This window comes from Penicillium angulare (genome assembly GCF_028827245.1).
Source record: "Penicillium angulare strain IBT 27051 chromosome Unknown utg000004l_segment0_segment0, whole genome shotgun sequence".
In the NCBI taxonomy this organism is placed as follows: Eukaryota; Fungi; Ascomycota; class Eurotiomycetes; order Eurotiales; family Aspergillaceae; genus Penicillium; species Penicillium angulare.
In genome coordinates, this window is record NW_026623163.1 from 910,464 (window position 1) to 928,734 (window position 18,271).

At 47.9% G+C, this 18,271-nt stretch overlaps 6 protein-coding genes across 6 annotated transcripts; 2 read left to right on the forward strand and 4 right to left on the reverse strand.

Moving 5' to 3' along the window:
• Positions 1-387: 387 nt before the first annotated feature.
• On the reverse strand, positions 388-1,719 carry N7478_004270 (TBC domain-containing protein; the record flags this gene model as incomplete). The annotated part of the gene is made up of 2 exons (XM_056920484.1): positions 388-1,409; positions 1,467-1,719. 2 exons carry the CDS (start codon positions 1,717-1,719, stop codon positions 388-390), a joined length of 1,275 nt encoding a protein of 424 aa, XP_056778521.1.
• Positions 1,720-2,932: 1,213 nt separating this feature from the next.
• thtA lies at positions 2,933-6,951 on the forward strand (the record flags this gene model as incomplete). The annotated part of the gene is made up of 5 exons (XM_056920485.1): positions 2,933-3,423; positions 3,476-3,590; positions 3,656-5,213; positions 5,295-5,467; positions 5,542-6,951. The coding sequence occupies 5 exons, from the start codon at positions 2,933-2,935 to the stop codon at positions 6,949-6,951; spliced, it is 3,747 nt and encodes a 1,248-aa protein (XP_056778522.1).
• Positions 6,952-7,588: 637 nt separating this feature from the next.
• N7478_004272 (putative mitochondrial translation initiation factor IF-2) lies at positions 7,589-10,930 on the forward strand (the record flags this gene model as incomplete). The annotated part of the gene is made up of 3 exons (XM_056920486.1): positions 7,589-8,017; positions 8,103-10,597; positions 10,687-10,930. The coding sequence occupies 3 exons, from the start codon at positions 7,589-7,591 to the stop codon at positions 10,928-10,930; spliced, it is 3,168 nt and encodes a 1,055-aa protein (XP_056778523.1).
• Positions 10,931-11,501: 571 nt separating this feature from the next.
• N7478_004273 (uncharacterized protein) lies at positions 11,502-12,254 on the reverse strand (the record flags this gene model as incomplete). The annotated part of the gene is made up of 2 exons (XM_056920487.1): positions 11,502-11,882; positions 11,967-12,254. The coding sequence occupies 2 exons, from the start codon at positions 12,252-12,254 to the stop codon at positions 11,502-11,504; spliced, it is 669 nt and encodes a 222-aa protein (XP_056778524.1).
• Positions 12,255-13,313: 1,059 nt separating this feature from the next.
• On the reverse strand, positions 13,314-15,191 carry erg5 (C-22 sterol desaturase erg5; the record flags this gene model as incomplete). Its single annotated transcript, XM_056920488.1, has 4 exons — positions 13,314-13,349; positions 13,420-14,668; positions 14,807-14,957; positions 15,032-15,191. 4 exons carry the CDS (start codon positions 15,189-15,191, stop codon positions 13,314-13,316), a joined length of 1,596 nt encoding a protein of 531 aa, XP_056778525.1.
• An 871-nt stretch (positions 15,192-16,062) lies between these two features.
• Positions 16,063-18,170, reverse strand: N7478_004275 (signal recognition particle subunit SRP68; the record flags this gene model as incomplete). Its single annotated transcript, XM_056920489.1, has 3 exons — positions 16,063-16,543; positions 16,647-17,777; positions 17,848-18,170. The coding sequence occupies 3 exons, from the start codon at positions 18,168-18,170 to the stop codon at positions 16,063-16,065; spliced, it is 1,935 nt and encodes a 644-aa protein (XP_056778526.1).
• Positions 18,171-18,271: the final 101 nt, after the last annotated feature.

Sequence of the window (18,271 nt, forward strand, 5' to 3'; positions counted from 1 at the left end):
AGAACCAGGGTTTTATATAATAGTATATAGATGCTATTTAGATGGTAGAAATGCCTATTTTAGCTCTAATAGCCTAATATTTTCGGAAAAATTCATATTATCATATAGCATAATTTTCCTTAATAAGCAACTGTGGCCGAGCGGTTAAGGCGCTGTGTTTAGGTAATCAGAATTATTTCTGGAAATATCTCTCCGCAGTACGAAAGTGCGAGGGTTCGAATCCCTCCGGTTGCACTCTCTTTTTTTGTTACTTACAATACTTTTTTTTTTGAAACACTACCAACAAATTAGATATATCCTACATAACTCATAAGTAAACCAGCTTTTTCTTCATTATACATACAGGCATCAAATCCAACCGCAATTCCAGTCCAAAACTAAAGGGAATTATACAAATGCGGAGACAAAAGCTTTAGCTTGACGAAAACAGGCCCAAATTGATGTATCCAGTCCCTTCTTGCGAATGTAAAAGGACACCGCGCCGATCAAAACAGCTACCGCAATAGAAGTCATCGTTCTCCGATTCTTCCATACAATTTCAACAAGTTGCCTCCGGCGTTCCTCATTCCGAAGCTGTCGATCCTGTTGCTCAAATAGTCGCATTGCCTCTTGCACAGTACACCCCCGAGACAAATAATTCCGTGATGTTTTGAGCACACTGTATCGAGAAATGCTTTTCCATATTCCAGACGGCAAAGATTCCGGAGGGTGATCCTTGAAAAGCTTCTCAGCGTGCAAGATATGTCCATCCAAATCCAATGGCTGGGGCAGTTTGGAAAGGGTAAAATGGAGCATTTCTGGTTCATCAAGTGGGATGTCCATGAGCTCTTTTTTACGGTGCAGGATGATTGCCGCGAATAGGTAAATTGAAACCACCGGTTCTCTCGCTAACAACAAGTCGTAAAGTCGGGCAATGTCACTGTACTCCTGGATATCATGGGCATACAGGGTGAGGGTGGCTGCTAGTGCGAAAAAGGGCTGAATGTTTGCGAGATGTTGGCGCAGGGTGGGGTCAACAGCTTCGATGATTGCGGGGATGAGCTGGAGGTGTTTGACAGCGGGAGATAATGTTCGGAGCATGTAGTCGCGGATGCGAAAGAGGGAAACATGAGCCATTGCCAATGCCGCTTCTTGGTTGCCTAGAACCAATAGGAATACTTGTACAATATCATGGTACCCTTGGAAATAACATAACATCGGATAGTTTCGGAGAATCTTGGTGATTAGATCCGATAACTGTACTTTCTTTTCGGCAATTGCCTGATTCGAAAGATCATTTGGATAATACACAAATGCACGGTTGACGTCTAAATGGACCTGCTCTTCGTCTGGATGCCGTGGCAGGTCACCTGAGGGTTTTAGATGATCGTCATCTTGCATACCTCCATCGCATCGTAACAGGATTGGCCCTATTTACATTATTAGCCACCTTCCAATCAGTGAGTGAATCGACCGCCTTGTCTTACAAGCTATTCTTCGGAGCTCATCCTCCAGCAGGCCACCTTCGCCTGTTGCATGAGAAGCTAAGGCTTCTATATCTCGATCACTGCAAGCTTGGCGGATCGCGTTTGCCTTGTCCGAGTGGAACTTTTCCTTTAACTGTTCATTGGAGACCTTGCTGGATAGCTCGCTTGGATGATTTGAGTCTTTGTCGTCATTGTGAGAGATAGACCCCTGCGCGGAGCTCGTGACTATATGCTCATCGTTCGCGGGCGCCATTGCTGGAAATCAAACAAATCGGAAGCAAAGGGGTTGCCCAGAGACCGCTGATTCTCAGACAAAGGAAAAGACTTAATTTCGTGGATTGGGTGGCAAGTTGAAGTTAGGCCATCTGTTCCGAATCAGGGTGGATTTATGTTATGTATCCTGGCCCAGTGAGAGGGATACGGGTGATGAGATTAAACCCAAGAGTGGTGAAAAACAATCTTTTTGCAGATCCCCAGGAAGGTCAGTATTCGCGATAAAAGTGAAATTCTGACTCAGGTTTTTGGATTCTACACTAGAATTGATCATTAAAGGAGGATTGACATGCAAGACAGGTGGAGGAGATAAGCGCGGTCGAAGATTGTGGCCTGAGGCACCATGACCACACGCCCAACGTGATCCCTCCCACTTGGAGCTTGAACAACTCGACCTGTGAAATACACCTCTGCTGTTTCAGATCTCACCACTGTAGGGGAAAACGACTGGAAAATTATACACCATCGGGCAGGATCTGGGTATCCTTTTAACCTCAGGCTACATCCACCGCCGACTTGCTTTGTGTTTGTCCCAGCAGTAATCGGAAAATCACCCCGCTGGTGCCAACAGCTCTTGATGATCTCCAGCTACTATATTCTCAGCCTACCTCAACTGGCATCTTCACTCTTTTGCTACAATATCTGAAGCTGATATTCAATCTTTTGAAGCTATTCTTACACTTGAGCGTCAACAAGGTCGGTCATACTTATCCCCTATATCCATGAATGGATCATATCCCAGTGGTATACGCTCAGGCTTATATTTTGCTGCTTGCTTTCTATCATTCTCGCATATGTTTGATCAAGGTAGACTGTTAAAGTACTAACATGGCTATAGAAGCTCTGTTAGCCAACATCAAGATACTGGCATCTTGCGAACTCAATGCTCTGAAGGCTGTGGCATTCATTGAGCCTAACGGCTACTAAGCTCCGCGCTCTTAAGAACTCATTACATATCACTCCTGCATTCTATTCGCTACTACAGAATGAGAGAAAGTCAGCTTTGCATGTCCCTGAATTTGCCATAGATTGAATGCAACATAAAACCTGCATGGAATATTTAAGCGGCATTGACATCAACAACACTACCAATAAGTGAACAAGTCCCTTCATTCTTTACTTGTTCTTTGTACAACTATTCACTCCTTATTTCTCTGACCGGCCCCATAAGTGAGTGTACGAAAAGACTAGAAATGACCGGCGACAAAGACGGCGCTACGTTGCCCAAGGAGAGCCTGAGCCCCTTGGATGGCGGTGAAATTCAAGGGCTTCTTACCCAAACTATCTTATCCAGCCCAGTGATCAAATGGATTCTTCCTGCTCGCATTCGAAGCAAAGGCCACAACGATGTCGTCTTTGTAGGCGAAAAAAGCGTGCAAGTTAAAGAAGCCGTCCAGGCCAGCTATCTTGCGGATGTGGCACAAAAAACAGATTTCCGTGGTCCTATTCTTGGGGCAAAAGTGCTCAATGTGACCGCCGAGCTTCCCTTGGAGTCGCAGATCCGATCGGATGATCCATACGATGGCCCTTCGCAAGTTCTTGTTCTCTCAGTGGACATGCAAGAGCTACAGTTCTTGTATTGCTCGCCATTCAATCGGAAAGAATTTGTAACATTCCGTCGACCGTTTCCACAAGGAGTTTCTGTTGGCTTAAAATTCGGCAAGCATATCGCTGTTGATCCAAAGTTTGTAATCTGTTTCATATTTCCCAAATGATATATGCTAACCAAAATACAGGTCTCGCGCAGTCGCTGTTAGTGCGTCAAGGGACTATTTTGGGATTTTGCGACTTATATCTCCCGAGGAGGCCCAAAAGCAAATGACAAAGGGAGAACTTGATCCGATACAAGAGGTATGACTTGCACAGTAGCTCTTCATAGGTGGGGAAAGAACATGCATATTGATATCAAAACACAGGAACGTTATTTCGGACTTGATGGATCTATTATGTTCATGGAGTTTCTTTATCCCAGAAGTGCCAAGGACAGGAATATTATCTTGCTTCTCATCGTACAACGAGATGGCGTCTCGTATGCTGTGACGTACACCTGGAAGGATGACAAAGCCCTTCATGCCTCAGACCCGGAGATAGGAGAGTTCAAATTAAGGAAGCAGCAAAAGGCTCCGACCATGATTATTCCACTGACAAAGGAATCGTCTTTTCTGGTTGTGAGCCCGATAGGCATGGCAGTTTATCCCTCGGATGGCTCAACTCGTCCCACAAAGTATCAGATTCCAGCCCCCGACTCCAATATTAATGCTACCGCATTATGGACCCGTTGGGCCCGACCAGCCCGCAACTGGCTATACAGTCAAGCTTATGACGGGATCTATGTATGCCGGGAGGACGGCTGGGTTCACTTCTTGGAATTCGGCAACGAAGGCACTCTGGAATCAGAAACTTCACTTGGTAAAATCCACTGTGACGTGGATACTGCATTTGACGTTCTCGATATGGGCGAAGGCGAAGGTGGTGATTACATTCTTGCAGGAGGTAGCACTGGCGACGCGGGACTTTTTGTCCAAGAAGCCAGAGCTGGCCCGCAATGTCTCCAGCGCTTCCTTAATTGGGCTCCGGCCGCAAGTGCCGACATTATCTCTCCAGAGACTCGAGATGTGTCTCTCCATGGTATGTCACAGAATCGTCTATTTACTTGCTCTGAATCCGCTCCCTTTAGCGGAGCTATTCATGAATTTAGATGGGGCATTGAGGCTCAGTTGGGAACTACCGTGCCACTTGAACATTTCTCAAGTATCAGAGATATGTGGACCATGTTCGATCACACAAATGGCAATATTTATGTCCTCATGAGCGACCCTGTTTCAACTCTAGTTCTCCACACAGACTTGAGTATCCAAGGTATCAGTGCCCTAGATGAGGATCAGACAGGCTTGCATAGTGGCCCGAGTTTAGCAGCGGGGTTCACACCAGATGGAATCCTCATTCAAATCACGGAGACTGGTACGCATTTGTTTGTCACTCGCAATACTGAGATGAATAAATCTATGCCACATAGCACTGTTGGCGATCAAATGAATATACTTGCAGTGACCGTGGAAGGAACCTGTTCAACTGTCCTTACTGCTGTTCGACAGGCGGACAAGGCGTATCTTTACGCCACCCGCGTCGTGCTCGAAAATGATCATGTTGGCTTGAACGCTAGCGAGCCAATCGAAATCAAAAAAGAGCCCATCTGCCTTTCCCTGCAAAAGCTTGGTGACATGTCATTCATTTTCCTAGGAAATAGCGACGGCACAATAACTGTTTTCCTTCTGGAAAACGACAAGATCACTTATCTTTTTGAGACTTCTATCTCTCTTAACAATGAGACCGACATTTCGACTGTTGTTGAAAGCTTTGCCACCATACGGATTTCACCTCCAAATGGCTCTTTACGGGCCTTCCTACTTTGCGGTTTACGAAGTGGAATTCTTGTCTCATTTGAGATTGACTTTAATTCTAATAATTTGATCGGTAAGAACTGGTTTCCTTCTTGGGCTGTTCTACTTAGTATTTATCCGTCAAGCGCACTGCTAATACCTGCAAATTGTGTAGCCTTGCAACAAAAGGAAGCACATCGTATTGGAACCACTTCCATCCATCTTCAAGACAAAGGCTCATTTGCCCTATTCACATGTGGCAATGAGCTTTGGCACGTCTCATACAACCCCGACTGCCTTCCATCGAACTGTTTCATCCGCCGAGTGTGGATCGCAGATCGAGATCTGGTAAGCCTGAATCATAAATATCAATCGATGTTCCCATTGAGAAAAAGTCCAAGTCACTGATGACGCTCTTATAGCCTGCTTATTTCCCCACCTCGCTATATGGCTTCGGCCTTGTCGTGGCTCAACCTCTTGAGCCAAGTGTTCCTATTGGGCCACTCTTTTGCTTCGCAGACCGCGAACTCCTCATTTGCTCCCTAGAGCTGGATTACAAGATGGTCCCACGACGTATAGATCTGCCTGGTACGCCGCGTAGACTCACATATTCACCTCTCTTACAACGCCTTATCGTGTCATTTGAAATTCCCGACTCCGATAACCCCGAAACGCCATTTGCAAAGTCCTTCAGATCCCATATACAGATTGTCGACCCGGACTCACAGATCCCAGTGGTACAACGCGAACCCCATGACCCGTGGAGACCAGTATCAGCTCTTGGTGAATCAATTACTTGCATCCTAGATTGGGTCTTTGAACGAAATGGACAGACCTATCACATGGTCGCACTTGGTACACACATGCCTGCTGTTCACCATCGTGATCCCGACCAGGGGAATCTTATTTTGCTATCTCCTCGGCGAAACCCAGCCGATCCATCCCAGATACATTGCACGACTCAGTTTATTAGACAAATGGACGCCCCAGTTCGTGCGCTGGTATCCTATCGGGACAGTCTTATCATTGGAGCTGGAAACCGTCTCATCCCAATAGCGGCCAAAGATGCAACTCAAAAATGGCACCGAAGTGCTTTGACTCAGCTTCCATCTGCAGCAATTTCCATAACCACCCATGAGAACTTCATCTTTGTCCTAACTTCCCGACATTCCTGGACAATTTTAGAAGTGATTTCTCCGTCCTCCAATCTCAGCAACGAGGGGTCTACTCTCGCAATTCGATCCTGGGACTCCGTTCTGCGCGATGGATTGACTCAACACCTAACTCGCCTTGGCGACAAACCAGTGCTATTTATAAGCCACCGTGGCGGTCATATTAGTGTTTCCAAGTTTGATCAAGAACGCCGAAGCTTGGAGGAAACCAATCCTCGCCAGACTGGGCTGGAGGCGAATCTTCCTGGGTCTGTCCTGCGTTTTGCTCCTGGAGGCCAACGTGATGGTTCCTACTATGGACTCACCATTAATGGCTCTGTTTATCGGATTGTGCTGCCAAGTCCTGACCAACTAGATCTGCTCAGAGTTCTGCAGAATCTGTGTTACAGAGATGAAACCATTTGTCCGGGCCTTAAAAAGCGAGTGCGGCGAACGAATCTTCACGATCTGAGCAAACAGCATGTTGATGGTGATGTCCTTGTGAGGCTTTCCAAGCTCAGCCCAGAATACCTTGGTCAACTTATTGCATCGCTCAGACCTGGTTCAGAATCCAATCATATGGATGTTGTTCTTCGCGACCTTGCTCCAAAAGTAGTAGGAGGCTCGTCGGTTGAAGCGATCATTGCATGGCTTCGGCAACTTCTAGACGTTTCTTTCTAAGATATAGAAGCAATTCCTAGAAGCAGTCCTCTCGTCACTTGTCTACTTTTTATTGTGTGCTCTTCTTAATGAGAAGGAGAGACTAGTTCAAACGGTAGTTAGAGATTAATTAATATGCCTGAGACGATTAAAAAGGAGGTCACAAGAATTCAAAGCCCAAAAACAGCCTAAAAAAGGTATCTTCAAGTAGTATTAATATAATAATTCATCATATAGATCAAAATAAGGAAGAAAATGCAGATATGGTTCTAAACTGTAGAGCCGATCTATAAATAAAGGCCAGTGGCAACCGTGGAGTGAGGTCAGGCTACATTCCCCACCAAAAGTGATTCTTCCCGAAATCTTTTTCACCCACCATCCCCCTCGGGCCACCCAAACCAGTCTTTCATTCTTGGGGATTCGAGCTCGAAAGGAAACGGAACAACGTCACCAGTTCCCTCCTCTACATTTATTCTCCGTCCCTGCGCGGCCGCAGTTTATTCCACCCCGGTTTTCTCTATTCCGCAAGTGAACGGTTAGCTCCGTTTGTGCGCCCGCTGCGTCTATCCGATCGCCTCCCGGATTCGGAACACCCATAACGCAAGAGAAGAAAAAAAAAACAAACGCACTTAAAACTAAAACCCCGCCGACCGACACGATGGCTCCTAAGAAGAAGGGAAACAAGCGCCAGGATGAAGACTGGGAGGCCGATCTTGGAGAGGCTGCCCCCGCTGTTGAAACCCCCGCCAGCGATGATGCTGAGGCTGGAGAGGACAATGGTGAGGCCGCGCCTGCTGCGGGCGGTCTGATGGCTGCTTTGCGAAAGAACAAGGCCAAGAAGGCAAAGAAGGGAAAGGCCAACGACTTTGTTGAGGGTGAGGACCCTGCTGCCGACCTCGAGAGCAAGCAACCCGAGGAAGGTACATTCGATGAGGACGATGTGTTTGCTGGAAAGCCTAAGAAGGCTGTCAAGGAGGCGGCCGCTGCTCCTGCTGAAGAAGCCGAGGAGGAAGGGTTCCGCGTGAAGTCAAAGAAGGAGAAGGAGAAGGAGAAGAAGGAGCGTGAGAAGCAACGTAAGAAGGAACAGGTACGTCTACCTAGTGCTATATCTAGGGAAATATCATTTTCGTTGATTGATTGGTTTGCTAACTCGCCATTTGCACTTCTACTAGGCCGCTTTGAAGAAGAAGACCGCCCCCGCTCCCAAGGATGAACCCGCTAAGCCCGCCGCAAAGGCTGAGAAGGAAGAGGCTGCTGCCGCTGCCCCTGTGGAAACCGGTGGCAAGAAGAAGAAGCTTCCCCCTCATTTGGCCGCTCTCCAGAAGCAGCAAGAGCTGCTCCGTCAACAGCGTGAAGAGGAGGATCGCCTCGCCGAGGAGGAGAAGAAGGCTGCTGAAGCCCAGAAGAAATTAGACGACGAGGAAGAAGCCAAGCGTGAAGAGGCCCGCCAGAAAAAGAAGGAACGTGAGCGTGAACGCAAGGAACAGCTGCGTAAGGAGGGTAAGCTTCTGACCAAGGCTCAGAAGGAGGCCAAGGACCGCAACGAGAAGCGTCTGCAGCAGATGCTTGCGTCCGGTAGTAACGTTGCAGTTGCTGGACTTCAGGATGGCGGCGCAGAGAAGAAGCGCCCTACTTATGATAACCGTAAGAAGAAGGGCGGTAAGAAACAACAAGAGGAGGTTGATCTTGAAGCTGCTGCCGAGCGGGCTCGCCTGCAGCGCGAAGCTGAAGATGCACGCCGCAAAAAGGAAGCCGAGGAGAAGGCTAAGGCTGAAGCTGCCGCTGCCGCCGCTGCTGCTCAGGCACCTGAGGAGGAGGCAGATGTTGATGACTGGGAGAAGGCCGCCGAGGAGGAAGATGATGATCTTAAAGATAGCTGGGATGCCCCCACTGATGACGAAGAAGAAAAGCCCAAGGCTGCTGCTACCAAGGGTGCTTCCGAGGAAGAAAAGAAGAGCGAGGATGATTTCGAGGATGACTCTGAGGATGACTCTTCCTCTGAAGATGACTCCGAGGACGAGGAGCAGACTGCTGCCCAGAAACTTGTCGCTCAGCGAAAGGCCGAAGCTGCCGAGCGCAGACAGAAGCAGCACGAGGAGGCTCTTGCAGCTCGCTCGAAAGATAACCTTCGTTCTCCCATTTGCTGTATTCTGGGTCACGTCGATACTGGTAAGACTAAGTTGCTGGATAAGATTCGTCAGACCAATGTGCAGGAGGGAGAAGCTGGTGGTATTACTCAACAGATTGGTGCTACATACTTCCCTGTCGATGCCTTGAAGACGAAGACTGCCGTTGTGAACAAGGATGGCAAGTTTGAATTCAAGATCCCCGGTCTCTTGATCATTGATACACCTGGTCACGAGTCCTTCTCCAACTTGCGTTCAAGAGGTTCTTCTCTCTGTAACATTGCCATTCTGGTCGTTGATATCATGCACGGTCTCGAGCCCCAGACTTTAGAGTCTATGCGTTTGCTGCGTGACCGCAAGACTCCTTTCATTGTGGCCCTGAACAAGATTGATCGTCTGTACGGCTGGAAGAAGATTGACAACAACGGTTTCCAGGACAGTCTGGCTATGCAGAACAAGGGTGTTCAGAACGAATTCCGTACTCGTCTTGAAGCCACAAAGGTTGCCTTTGCCACGCAGGGTTTCAACTCCGAGCTGTTCTACGAGAACAAGTCCATGGCCAAATACGTGTCTCTGGTCCCCACATCCGCTCACACTGGTGAGGGTATTCCTGACATGCTGAAGCTGCTCACTACTCTCACCCAGGAGCGTATGACTAACGCTCTTATGTACCTTTCTGAGGTTGAGTGTACCGTTCTGGAAGTCAAGGTCATCGAGGGTCTCGGTACCACTATTGACGTTGTGTTGAACAACGGTATCCTGCGTGAGGGTGACCGAATCGTACTTTGCGGTCTTAACGGTCCCATTGTAACAAATATTCGAGCTCTGCTCACACCCGCGCCCCTCAAGGAACTGCGTCTCAAGTCTCAGTATGTGCACAACAAGGAGGTCAAGGCCGCTCTTGGTGTCAAGATTGCCGCCAACGACCTGGAGAACGCCATTGCCGGTTCCCGTCTGTTGGTCGTTGGTCCTAATGATGACGAGGAGGATCTAGAGGAAGAGGTCATGTCCGATCTGGAGAACTTGCTGAGCCGTGTCGCTACTGACAACCGTGGTGTCACTGTTCAAGCTTCTACTCTGGGTTCCCTGGAGGCTCTGCTTGAGTTCTTGAAACAATCTAAGATTCCTGTGGCCAACATTTCCATCGGTCCCGTCTACAAGCGCGATGTCATGATGGCTGGAACTATGTTGGAGAAGTCTAAGGAGTTTGCTGTCATGCTGTGTTTCGATGTCAAGGTTGACAAGGAAGCTGCTGCTTATGCCGCTGATGTCGGTGTCAAGATCTTCACTGCTGACATCATTTACCACCTGTTCGATGACTTCACCAAGCACATGGCCGAGTTGGCCGAGCAGCGCAAGGAAGAGAGCAAGTTGAATGCTGTCTTCCCCTGTATTATCGCCCCTGTTGCCATCTTCAACAAGAAGGATCCTATTGTCATTGGTATTGATGTTCTTGACGGTGCCCTGCGCATGCATACTCCATTGTCTGCTGTCCGAACCAATGCTGAGGGCAAACGAGAGGTCATCGACCTTGGTAGAGTGTAAGTGCTTTCTGTTCTTCTGTCTTGCTTTCTCGTCTCCCCGCCCATCTTCCATGAAATGTTTGACTTGATCTAACGTTTATCTACAGTACATCTATCGAGCGTGACCACAAGGCCATCCCCATCTGCAAGAAGGGTCAACCCTCCGTTGCCATCAAGATCGAGGGTCCCAACCAACCGCTGTATGGCCGTCACCTTGAAGAGAAGGACCACCTCTACTCCAAGATCTCCCGTAAGAGTATCGACACACTGAAGGAGTTCTACCGTGATGAAGTGACGATGGAAGAGTGGGGCTTGGTGAAGAGGCTCAAGCCCGTCTTCGATATTCCTTGAGCTTGACGCACCAATTCTCACAGGAGATACAAGGGCATGATCCCTTCCGAAGATGTTCAAATACGCTCACATCTCGTCTTGTCTGACAGCCCTTCCTTACCTACTTGAACTTTGTTCCTATTTCGCTATGTCGGCAAATAGTTAACATGTTTTGAAAATGTGGCATGTCTTATGAAGTTTCTTTTTCTTTTGATGCAATGACACCATATATTCAAAAAGCGACACAAAAGTTTTTGATGTTTTTGATCATGATATGGACATACCATTCACGACCTAGACTAGGCAAGGAGAATACAAGTCGCCTGTACATGTCATCAATGTGAGAAGGGTCTGGTTTATACCAGCAATGTTTTTTGTTTCCTATTATAGTTTCTTTAATGAAAATTGTTAGATTTTGATTTAAAGAGCATCCTCCCTCTATCTTTACATCGCTCTTGATCTGAATCTCGATCTAGATTCTCAAACTAGCATACAGTCAGTCACTAACTAAGCAAGTTATGCAAATCTATCTATGTACAATCAATCGCCCACTTCATGATCCAGTCCCAACAATTACAAGCAATCAGAACGATCAGAAATCATCGCCCTCCCACTTCTCAACCCTCCCCCCATTCTTCGCCCAATCCAACCAACTCCCATAATAGATGCCAATAGCATCAGCATCATACCCAGCCGCCACAGCCAACTGCGCCGCAGCCTCAGCCCTCACACCAGCCTTGCAATAGAACACAATCTGCTGATCCTTCTCAATAACTGGCTTAGGGAATCCAAAGCGAGTCTCGAATTCATCAGCCTCGAGATAGAGCGCATCAGGCTGGGACGCGAGCGGAATATTAATTGCCGAAGGAATGATACCCGTTCCGTTGAGTTCGGCCGGTTCACGGACATCGATTAGAATAACTGGGTTGTGGGATGGGTCACTGGATGATGAACTAGGGAGAACGGTGTTGATCTTCTTAAGTTAGTCCTTATCTTTATATAAATTTGTACCGAAATGGTGCGGGTGTATGAGATGAGTATTTGCTTATTTGCTTACCTCTTCAAACCCCCATTTGCGCCAGGGCTGGGGCGCAGACTCATCGCTACTCCAGCGGATTTGGCGGCGCGATTGACATTGGAATTTGTTTTGGAGTTGAGTATTGGTCTTGTAGCTTGATGAGTGACTTGTGAGAAGGCTGTTTCTCGGTGGTAGAGAGCTGATTCCTCGGGTTGTTGTGGAGAGACAGCCGCGCTGGAGGAGTGGTTGGCGAGTGGATGCCTTCAGGGCTGAATATGAGATACTTGTGGCTGAGCGTCTCATTGTGGATGGTAGCATGGTTGCCATTGTGGGATTCTCTTGCTCGGAGTCAAGATGTGGATGAGGTTCAAGGCACCGGGAGTTGCGGAGTTCAAGGTAACTCCCGAGGTCGTGATGTCAGTGGGGACACCGCCTGCTTGGTTGGGTTCAAAGTTTGTTGATTCACATATATAATATATGCTGAAGTTGAGCCTCACAATGCGCAACTTCTTGAAATGGATGTTTGAAATCTTGGGTATAGGCTGTATAATTATATGTGTGGATTCAAAGGAAATGTTTAAGAACTAAACTTGTTGTAGTGAGGGTAGAATGCGGTACGAATTATTTTTATATACTGGTCCCTGGCAACTTGAATATCATGAAGATGATTGAATGATTAGTTAGAAATTAGATCACATGATCCCTTTCAAAGACTCATTATAGAATTGATTGATGCATAGTAGAGAACAGACATGAAATATCTTGAAGGCCCCTACTGAGCACTTGAGTTTTCTAGTACTTCTTCCAAAGTTCACCACGTTCTTCGACACCCGTGGACGCCGTCACATACTACTAATACACATTTGTCTACCCATCATTCTACCCATCATTCTACTTACTATTCTCGATTGTACTATGTACACAGAGTATCGCACTAATGCAGAACTCGATAACTTAAGAGACAGTGGAAAAACTTCTCGAGGTTCTACTTTAGATTGAGGACAGAAAGACACAGCAAGATAGGCATATCAGATCATGAAATGACGAAAACGTGAATTAATATTATTCTAAAAGGGTGGTTGCGGGGTTGCTCGAATTTTAGGAAAGTGAAAGTGAAAACAAGCATGGGGTATCAGAGTTTCCAGCTGTTCCAAATTATGGCAATCGCATGGTGTATGAACAATCATGGGGGTTATCCCCCATCTCAACCCGTGATGCGACCTGACCCGTTAAAATGAACTTGAGAACATATGATGAAGTGAAAAGGACCGCTCCATCTCCAGGATAGAAGGGCCGCAGCTGGGTGACCTAAGCCCTTCTATCCGGAGGTTGGGGCCTGGTTCCAGCTTCAGGGCTTTTGGGGGTTGCTCTGGAATGAAAAAGAATTTATGGGCGAGGACGGAAAGAGAGCAAACAATCATCCTAAAGTAGATTATTAGTAATTGTTCAGACCAAAGAAAAAAATGGAGTGGTTTATTATGCGAGAACATACCTGGGGGAAGATAGTAGCGAACACCTTGATATCCTCGGAAAGAGGAGTAGGGGTGTGCTCCCAGTCCATCTCTATACTGGCCTTACCAATCATGGCCATGAGAGACAGCTGAGCGTAGGTCTGACCCAGACAGTAGTGGGGACCTGTGCCGAAAACGAGCCAGTTCTTGCTCTGTGCCTCGGCATCACCGGTGATCCAGCGCTCAGGTTCGAAGGAGTCAGCGTTAGGGTAGGCCTCCTCGTCGTGAGTGGCGGGCCACACGGAGGGAATGATCATAGAGCCCTTAGAGACGGTAATCTTGTCGGTGATGGGGAAATCCTTCTTGACCAGGTAGGGAACCATGATAACGGGGGGGCGGTAGCGGAGAGTCTCCTTGACAACGGCACGGGTGTAGGGCATCTCATCGAGCAGCTCAATTGTGATGGGAACAGTGCGGTCGCCGTTGCGAACACGAAGGTTCTCCTCACGGACCTTGTCCAAAACCTCAGGGCGATCAGCCATCAGCTGGAACAACCAAGTAGAGGCGGCACTGGTGGCATCCTGGGAAGCGAAGAGGAAGGTGAAAATAGTCTGGGCAATCTCGAAGTCGGAAAAGTCACGCAGAACCTGAGCGGGCTTCTCGGAGGAGTCAACCTCAATACCCTTGGCAACCTTCTCGCGGTACTTGGCAGAGTCCTGCTGGGCCTTGACCCAAGCGTCCATAATGCAAGAAATCTCACCACCAGCAGCCATGCGAGCACGGCTCTTAGCAGAGCACTTGGCGAACTCAGCCATAACCATGTCAGCAGCCTTCTTACCGTACCAAGTCTTGGTGTAAGGCAAGATGATAGGGAAGTTAACCAGCTCCAGAGCGGCAGTAATCAGGTAGTAGTCGTCAGCGACCTTCTGAACGATCTCATCGGACATGTAGTAACCAACGAAGGTACGGCAAGAGAGAGCAGTCATGAGCTCACGGAAATCGGGCATCCAAGGAGTGGGCTCGTGCTTGAGGGCAGCGGACTTCTCCAAGAAGCGCTTGAAACTGTCGTTCAGGACCTCCTCAACGCGGGGAAGGTACATGGTCAGAGCCTGGCGAGTGAACAGACCGTTAAGACCCTTGCGGTAGTCAACATGCGCCTTTCCATCCAGGAAGACCCAATTGCTCTTGCCGAGAAGTTTGTGCGCAGCATCGACAACACAGGGCTTGACGTATGCGGGAGAGTTGAAGATCTTGCGGGACATGTCACGGGAAGACGCAATAACGACGAACCTAGATTGTGATCTGTTAGTATATCGAGTCCAGGGTTGAGAGTTGAGATTAAAGAATAGAGCAAGACTCCATAATTACAGACATGCTGAAGATTCAACATGTAGAAATAGGTTGCGCGGATCCTTCGGGTTTGCTCACTTGTGGAAGACGGAGACGCAGCTCAGATCGGCACTGTCCCATTTGGCCTTGTATTCGGTGAACTTGGGATTGACGGATTGGAGGAAAGGTCCCATGAATGGAATCTTGTAGGAAGGGCCAACAATTGCTCCCTTATAGTAGTGATATTTAACTGACAAGGGATTGTTAGATCAGAACAAAGGAATATGAAATCTTTCAAGAGGCCTCGAGAATAGGCGCACTCACATTGATCGTAGGCAACGGCCGCAAGGAACAGAGTTCCTAGCAGCTTCCAAATAGTGAGGCCATCCAGAATGGCGGCCAAGAAACCCGCCGACGCGATCAATTGGGGAGATACTGTCGCGTCCGCCGAAGGCGAGATAAAACTCCCAGTGATGTTGACCATACTGTCTGAAGTGGTCACCAGTGAGGGAGACCCGGTACTTCTTTTTTTTTTGAAGGGTTTCTATTTTAAGGAACGAAAGACAGAAACAAGAGAAAAAAAAAAAAGAAAGAGAGAAGGAAAAGGAGACTCCGGAGTGCAGATCGGAGATTGGGAGGGGAAGAAATTGGTCAGGGGCGGGAACGCCAATAATGCCGGCGCCAATTCCCACTGGGGGGACAATGATGCGCCTCGTCCCACATCTATTGGTTGCCAAGGCATGATTACTTATTAATTAAGATGAATGATGATTGTCAGGTTGCTTTATTCCTTTCATTATCTTCATTTTACTTCATTCTCATTGTATGTTGCTCATTACCGACATTTTTCGAGTGATCTATACGGACCTTGAAGAAATTTCTTAATGCCTATCAATACGGAGTAGATCCTATCACAGCTGGTTCAACCTGAACAAACATTGTTATGCGCGTCAATGCATATTTAGTCCCCAAATTATGCCGTGTAAAAGTGATCGATCTCAAGTAGTCAATCTACCCTACCCATCATTACTTCATACTTCATACGGAGAGTTCTCAATTGTATACTCCATAATACTCTCCTACATTAGTTCTTGGTCATCAGAATCAGCCATAGCGTGACTCGGCTAGAGAGATCCCGAGCTCGTTGATTGGTTGCTGCATGGCATGAGGGTTCGCATGGCACGTGCATAATTACATAGCTGATTAACACTGCTTTTCATTGGATAATTGCGCTTTATGCAGATTACAGTGTACAGATGCTGCCCGGGTGGAGATATGCAGTTCCCATTTAATGTATAGTTATGCCATTATCATTTTGACCCCCGAGGGTGTTTCACTATGTACATTTAATACCTCTAAGACCGACCAAAGCCGAACCAGCCCCGACCCTTCTTCTCCTCAGCGGCAGTCGCAGCAGGAGCTTCTGTCTCAGCATTTGAGACACGTGGGTAGTCGATGTAATTCCATGCCACGTCCAAGAAGAGCGGCTTCACAGGAACAGCCTGCATCTGTGGGGGATAAGGTACCAGATTGCTCAGATCTGGGTTCGCGCCGAATTGATGTAGGCGCTCAACCAGAGGGCGTTGCTGAGATGCACTGGAGTCGCTATCAAATCGCTCCAGAGTAGCAAGCCCACGGTACCGGGCAACCAGTCCCTGGAGAGTAGCACACAAGACATTAAACTGTGCTTGGGAAACATCAAGTCGTGGTGGCCCCTCCGATTCGACGGATGACTGAGGTGTCGCGGATTTAATAAGATCAAAAGCATGCGCAAAGAGTGCCAGTGCTTCAGTGGTCTTACCTAGAATACCGTGAGAACGTCCAACGGCCAAGCACCTAAAGAGAAGACCAGGTTAGCCAGGGATTGAAAAATTCAAACAGATCATGACGACATGAAGAAGCTCATCAGGGAATGAGGTAGCTAAGTTTATGAACATACCTGAGAGCACGGAAATAGTGTTGTTTGGTTTTGAGATCCTGAACAAAAGCTGAATCGGCAGCAACACCTGGTAACTCTAAAATGAACTCTAAGCTCTGCAAGGTCGAGTCATATAGCACAACTCGTTCCCGAAGTTGGTTCAACTTCTTGCCATTGCCTCCGGTTTGGTTAGATTTCTTGCCGGCCGCAGAGACCTGGTCATCTTCAAAGGCCAGACCGTCCTTATTGCCACACAAGACCCGGTTGCGACCAATTCGCCATCCGACAAGACCGTAATTGACAGAAGTTCGGGTTATCTGCAGGGCTTGCATCCGCTTGTCTCCAGCATCAACACCTTCATTGGCGAGATCATCAATGGCAGACTTTGTGGCATCGACGGCATCCTGACTAGCGATGATAACATTGTCGTACTCGGCAGCTTGGTCCTTGGCTGTTGCAGAGCGACCCGCCTCGTTCAACCAAGTACCTAGGAGTGCCTGAGCAGCTGAAGCCGAGGCCAAGGCTTGGGAGATTGACGCATCTTCTAATGGGACAGTCCGTGATCTCCAGGTGACAGACTCTGGAAGTTTCTGTACCTCACCATCTGCGGTTCTCCGTGTGCCTGCCGCTTCTTGGGCTAAGCAAGCGGGATCAATCTTCTCTACCTCAGACCGAATTTCAGAATCGGACGGGAAATATTCAATTGCAAGCGAGGAAGTTGGCTTCGAACGGGGAAGCTTCATCTGGTAAGCGGCGTAGCGCAAACTGGGGTCAACAGTGCCCGTAAGAAGATCCCGGAAGGCATCCTTCTTGACTCTCTGGCCAAGAGTCGTGTAGATGACCCTTGCGATGGCATAATCATGAAGACATTGCTCCCATTTACGCTTCTCGAGGGACAAAGCACCGGATATTGTGGCAAGGTAGGCTCGTGCCTCAAGAATATCAATATCATTTGCCCCAGAGGTCGACTGGTCATGAAGCAAAGAGACAAGTTGTTGTGCGTATCCAGAGGCCTTTTGCAACCGAGAGATAATATGGCGTCGGGCAGCACCAGAGATGCCTTTGGCCGATGGGTCTGCGGAGTGTGTTGACTTCATATGCATAGCTTGGGCCCATGCTCTTTCGGAACTGAGGAGCAGCAGATGTGCGTATCTATACGAAACAAAAAAACTCCCAATGAGTACAATAAAAAGACACCAGCTGACAATTGAAATATACTTACGCAACATTGTCGCCAACCTTTTCAGCAGTCACTGCTGGTTTGGCAGTGTACTTGCGGCCTTTAGCCGTGGCCTGGCCTAATTTCTTGTGCAGTTTGTGCAACTTGCGGGTGGCGTGGGCCCGGTAAGCATTATAATCTCCAGCGAGGAGCACCTCCTCTCGCTCCTTGAAGATATAATCGGTGATCTCCATCTTTTTCGTTGAGTGTTCTCGTTGGAAATTGAAGGGGAGGACCGAGCAAGAATAGTAGACAGTTGGTGGGTTGCGACGAAGGCGGTGGGCAGAACGAGATGGGCCGATGTGCCGGGGTTTTTCCTCTTCCATTGCGGAAGCTTCTTATTTTCAACGGATCTTTTTCGTTTGACCCCCTTTGCTAGCAAATATTGGGTCAGCAACTCCATTGCGTTTGCTATTATTTGGAAGCT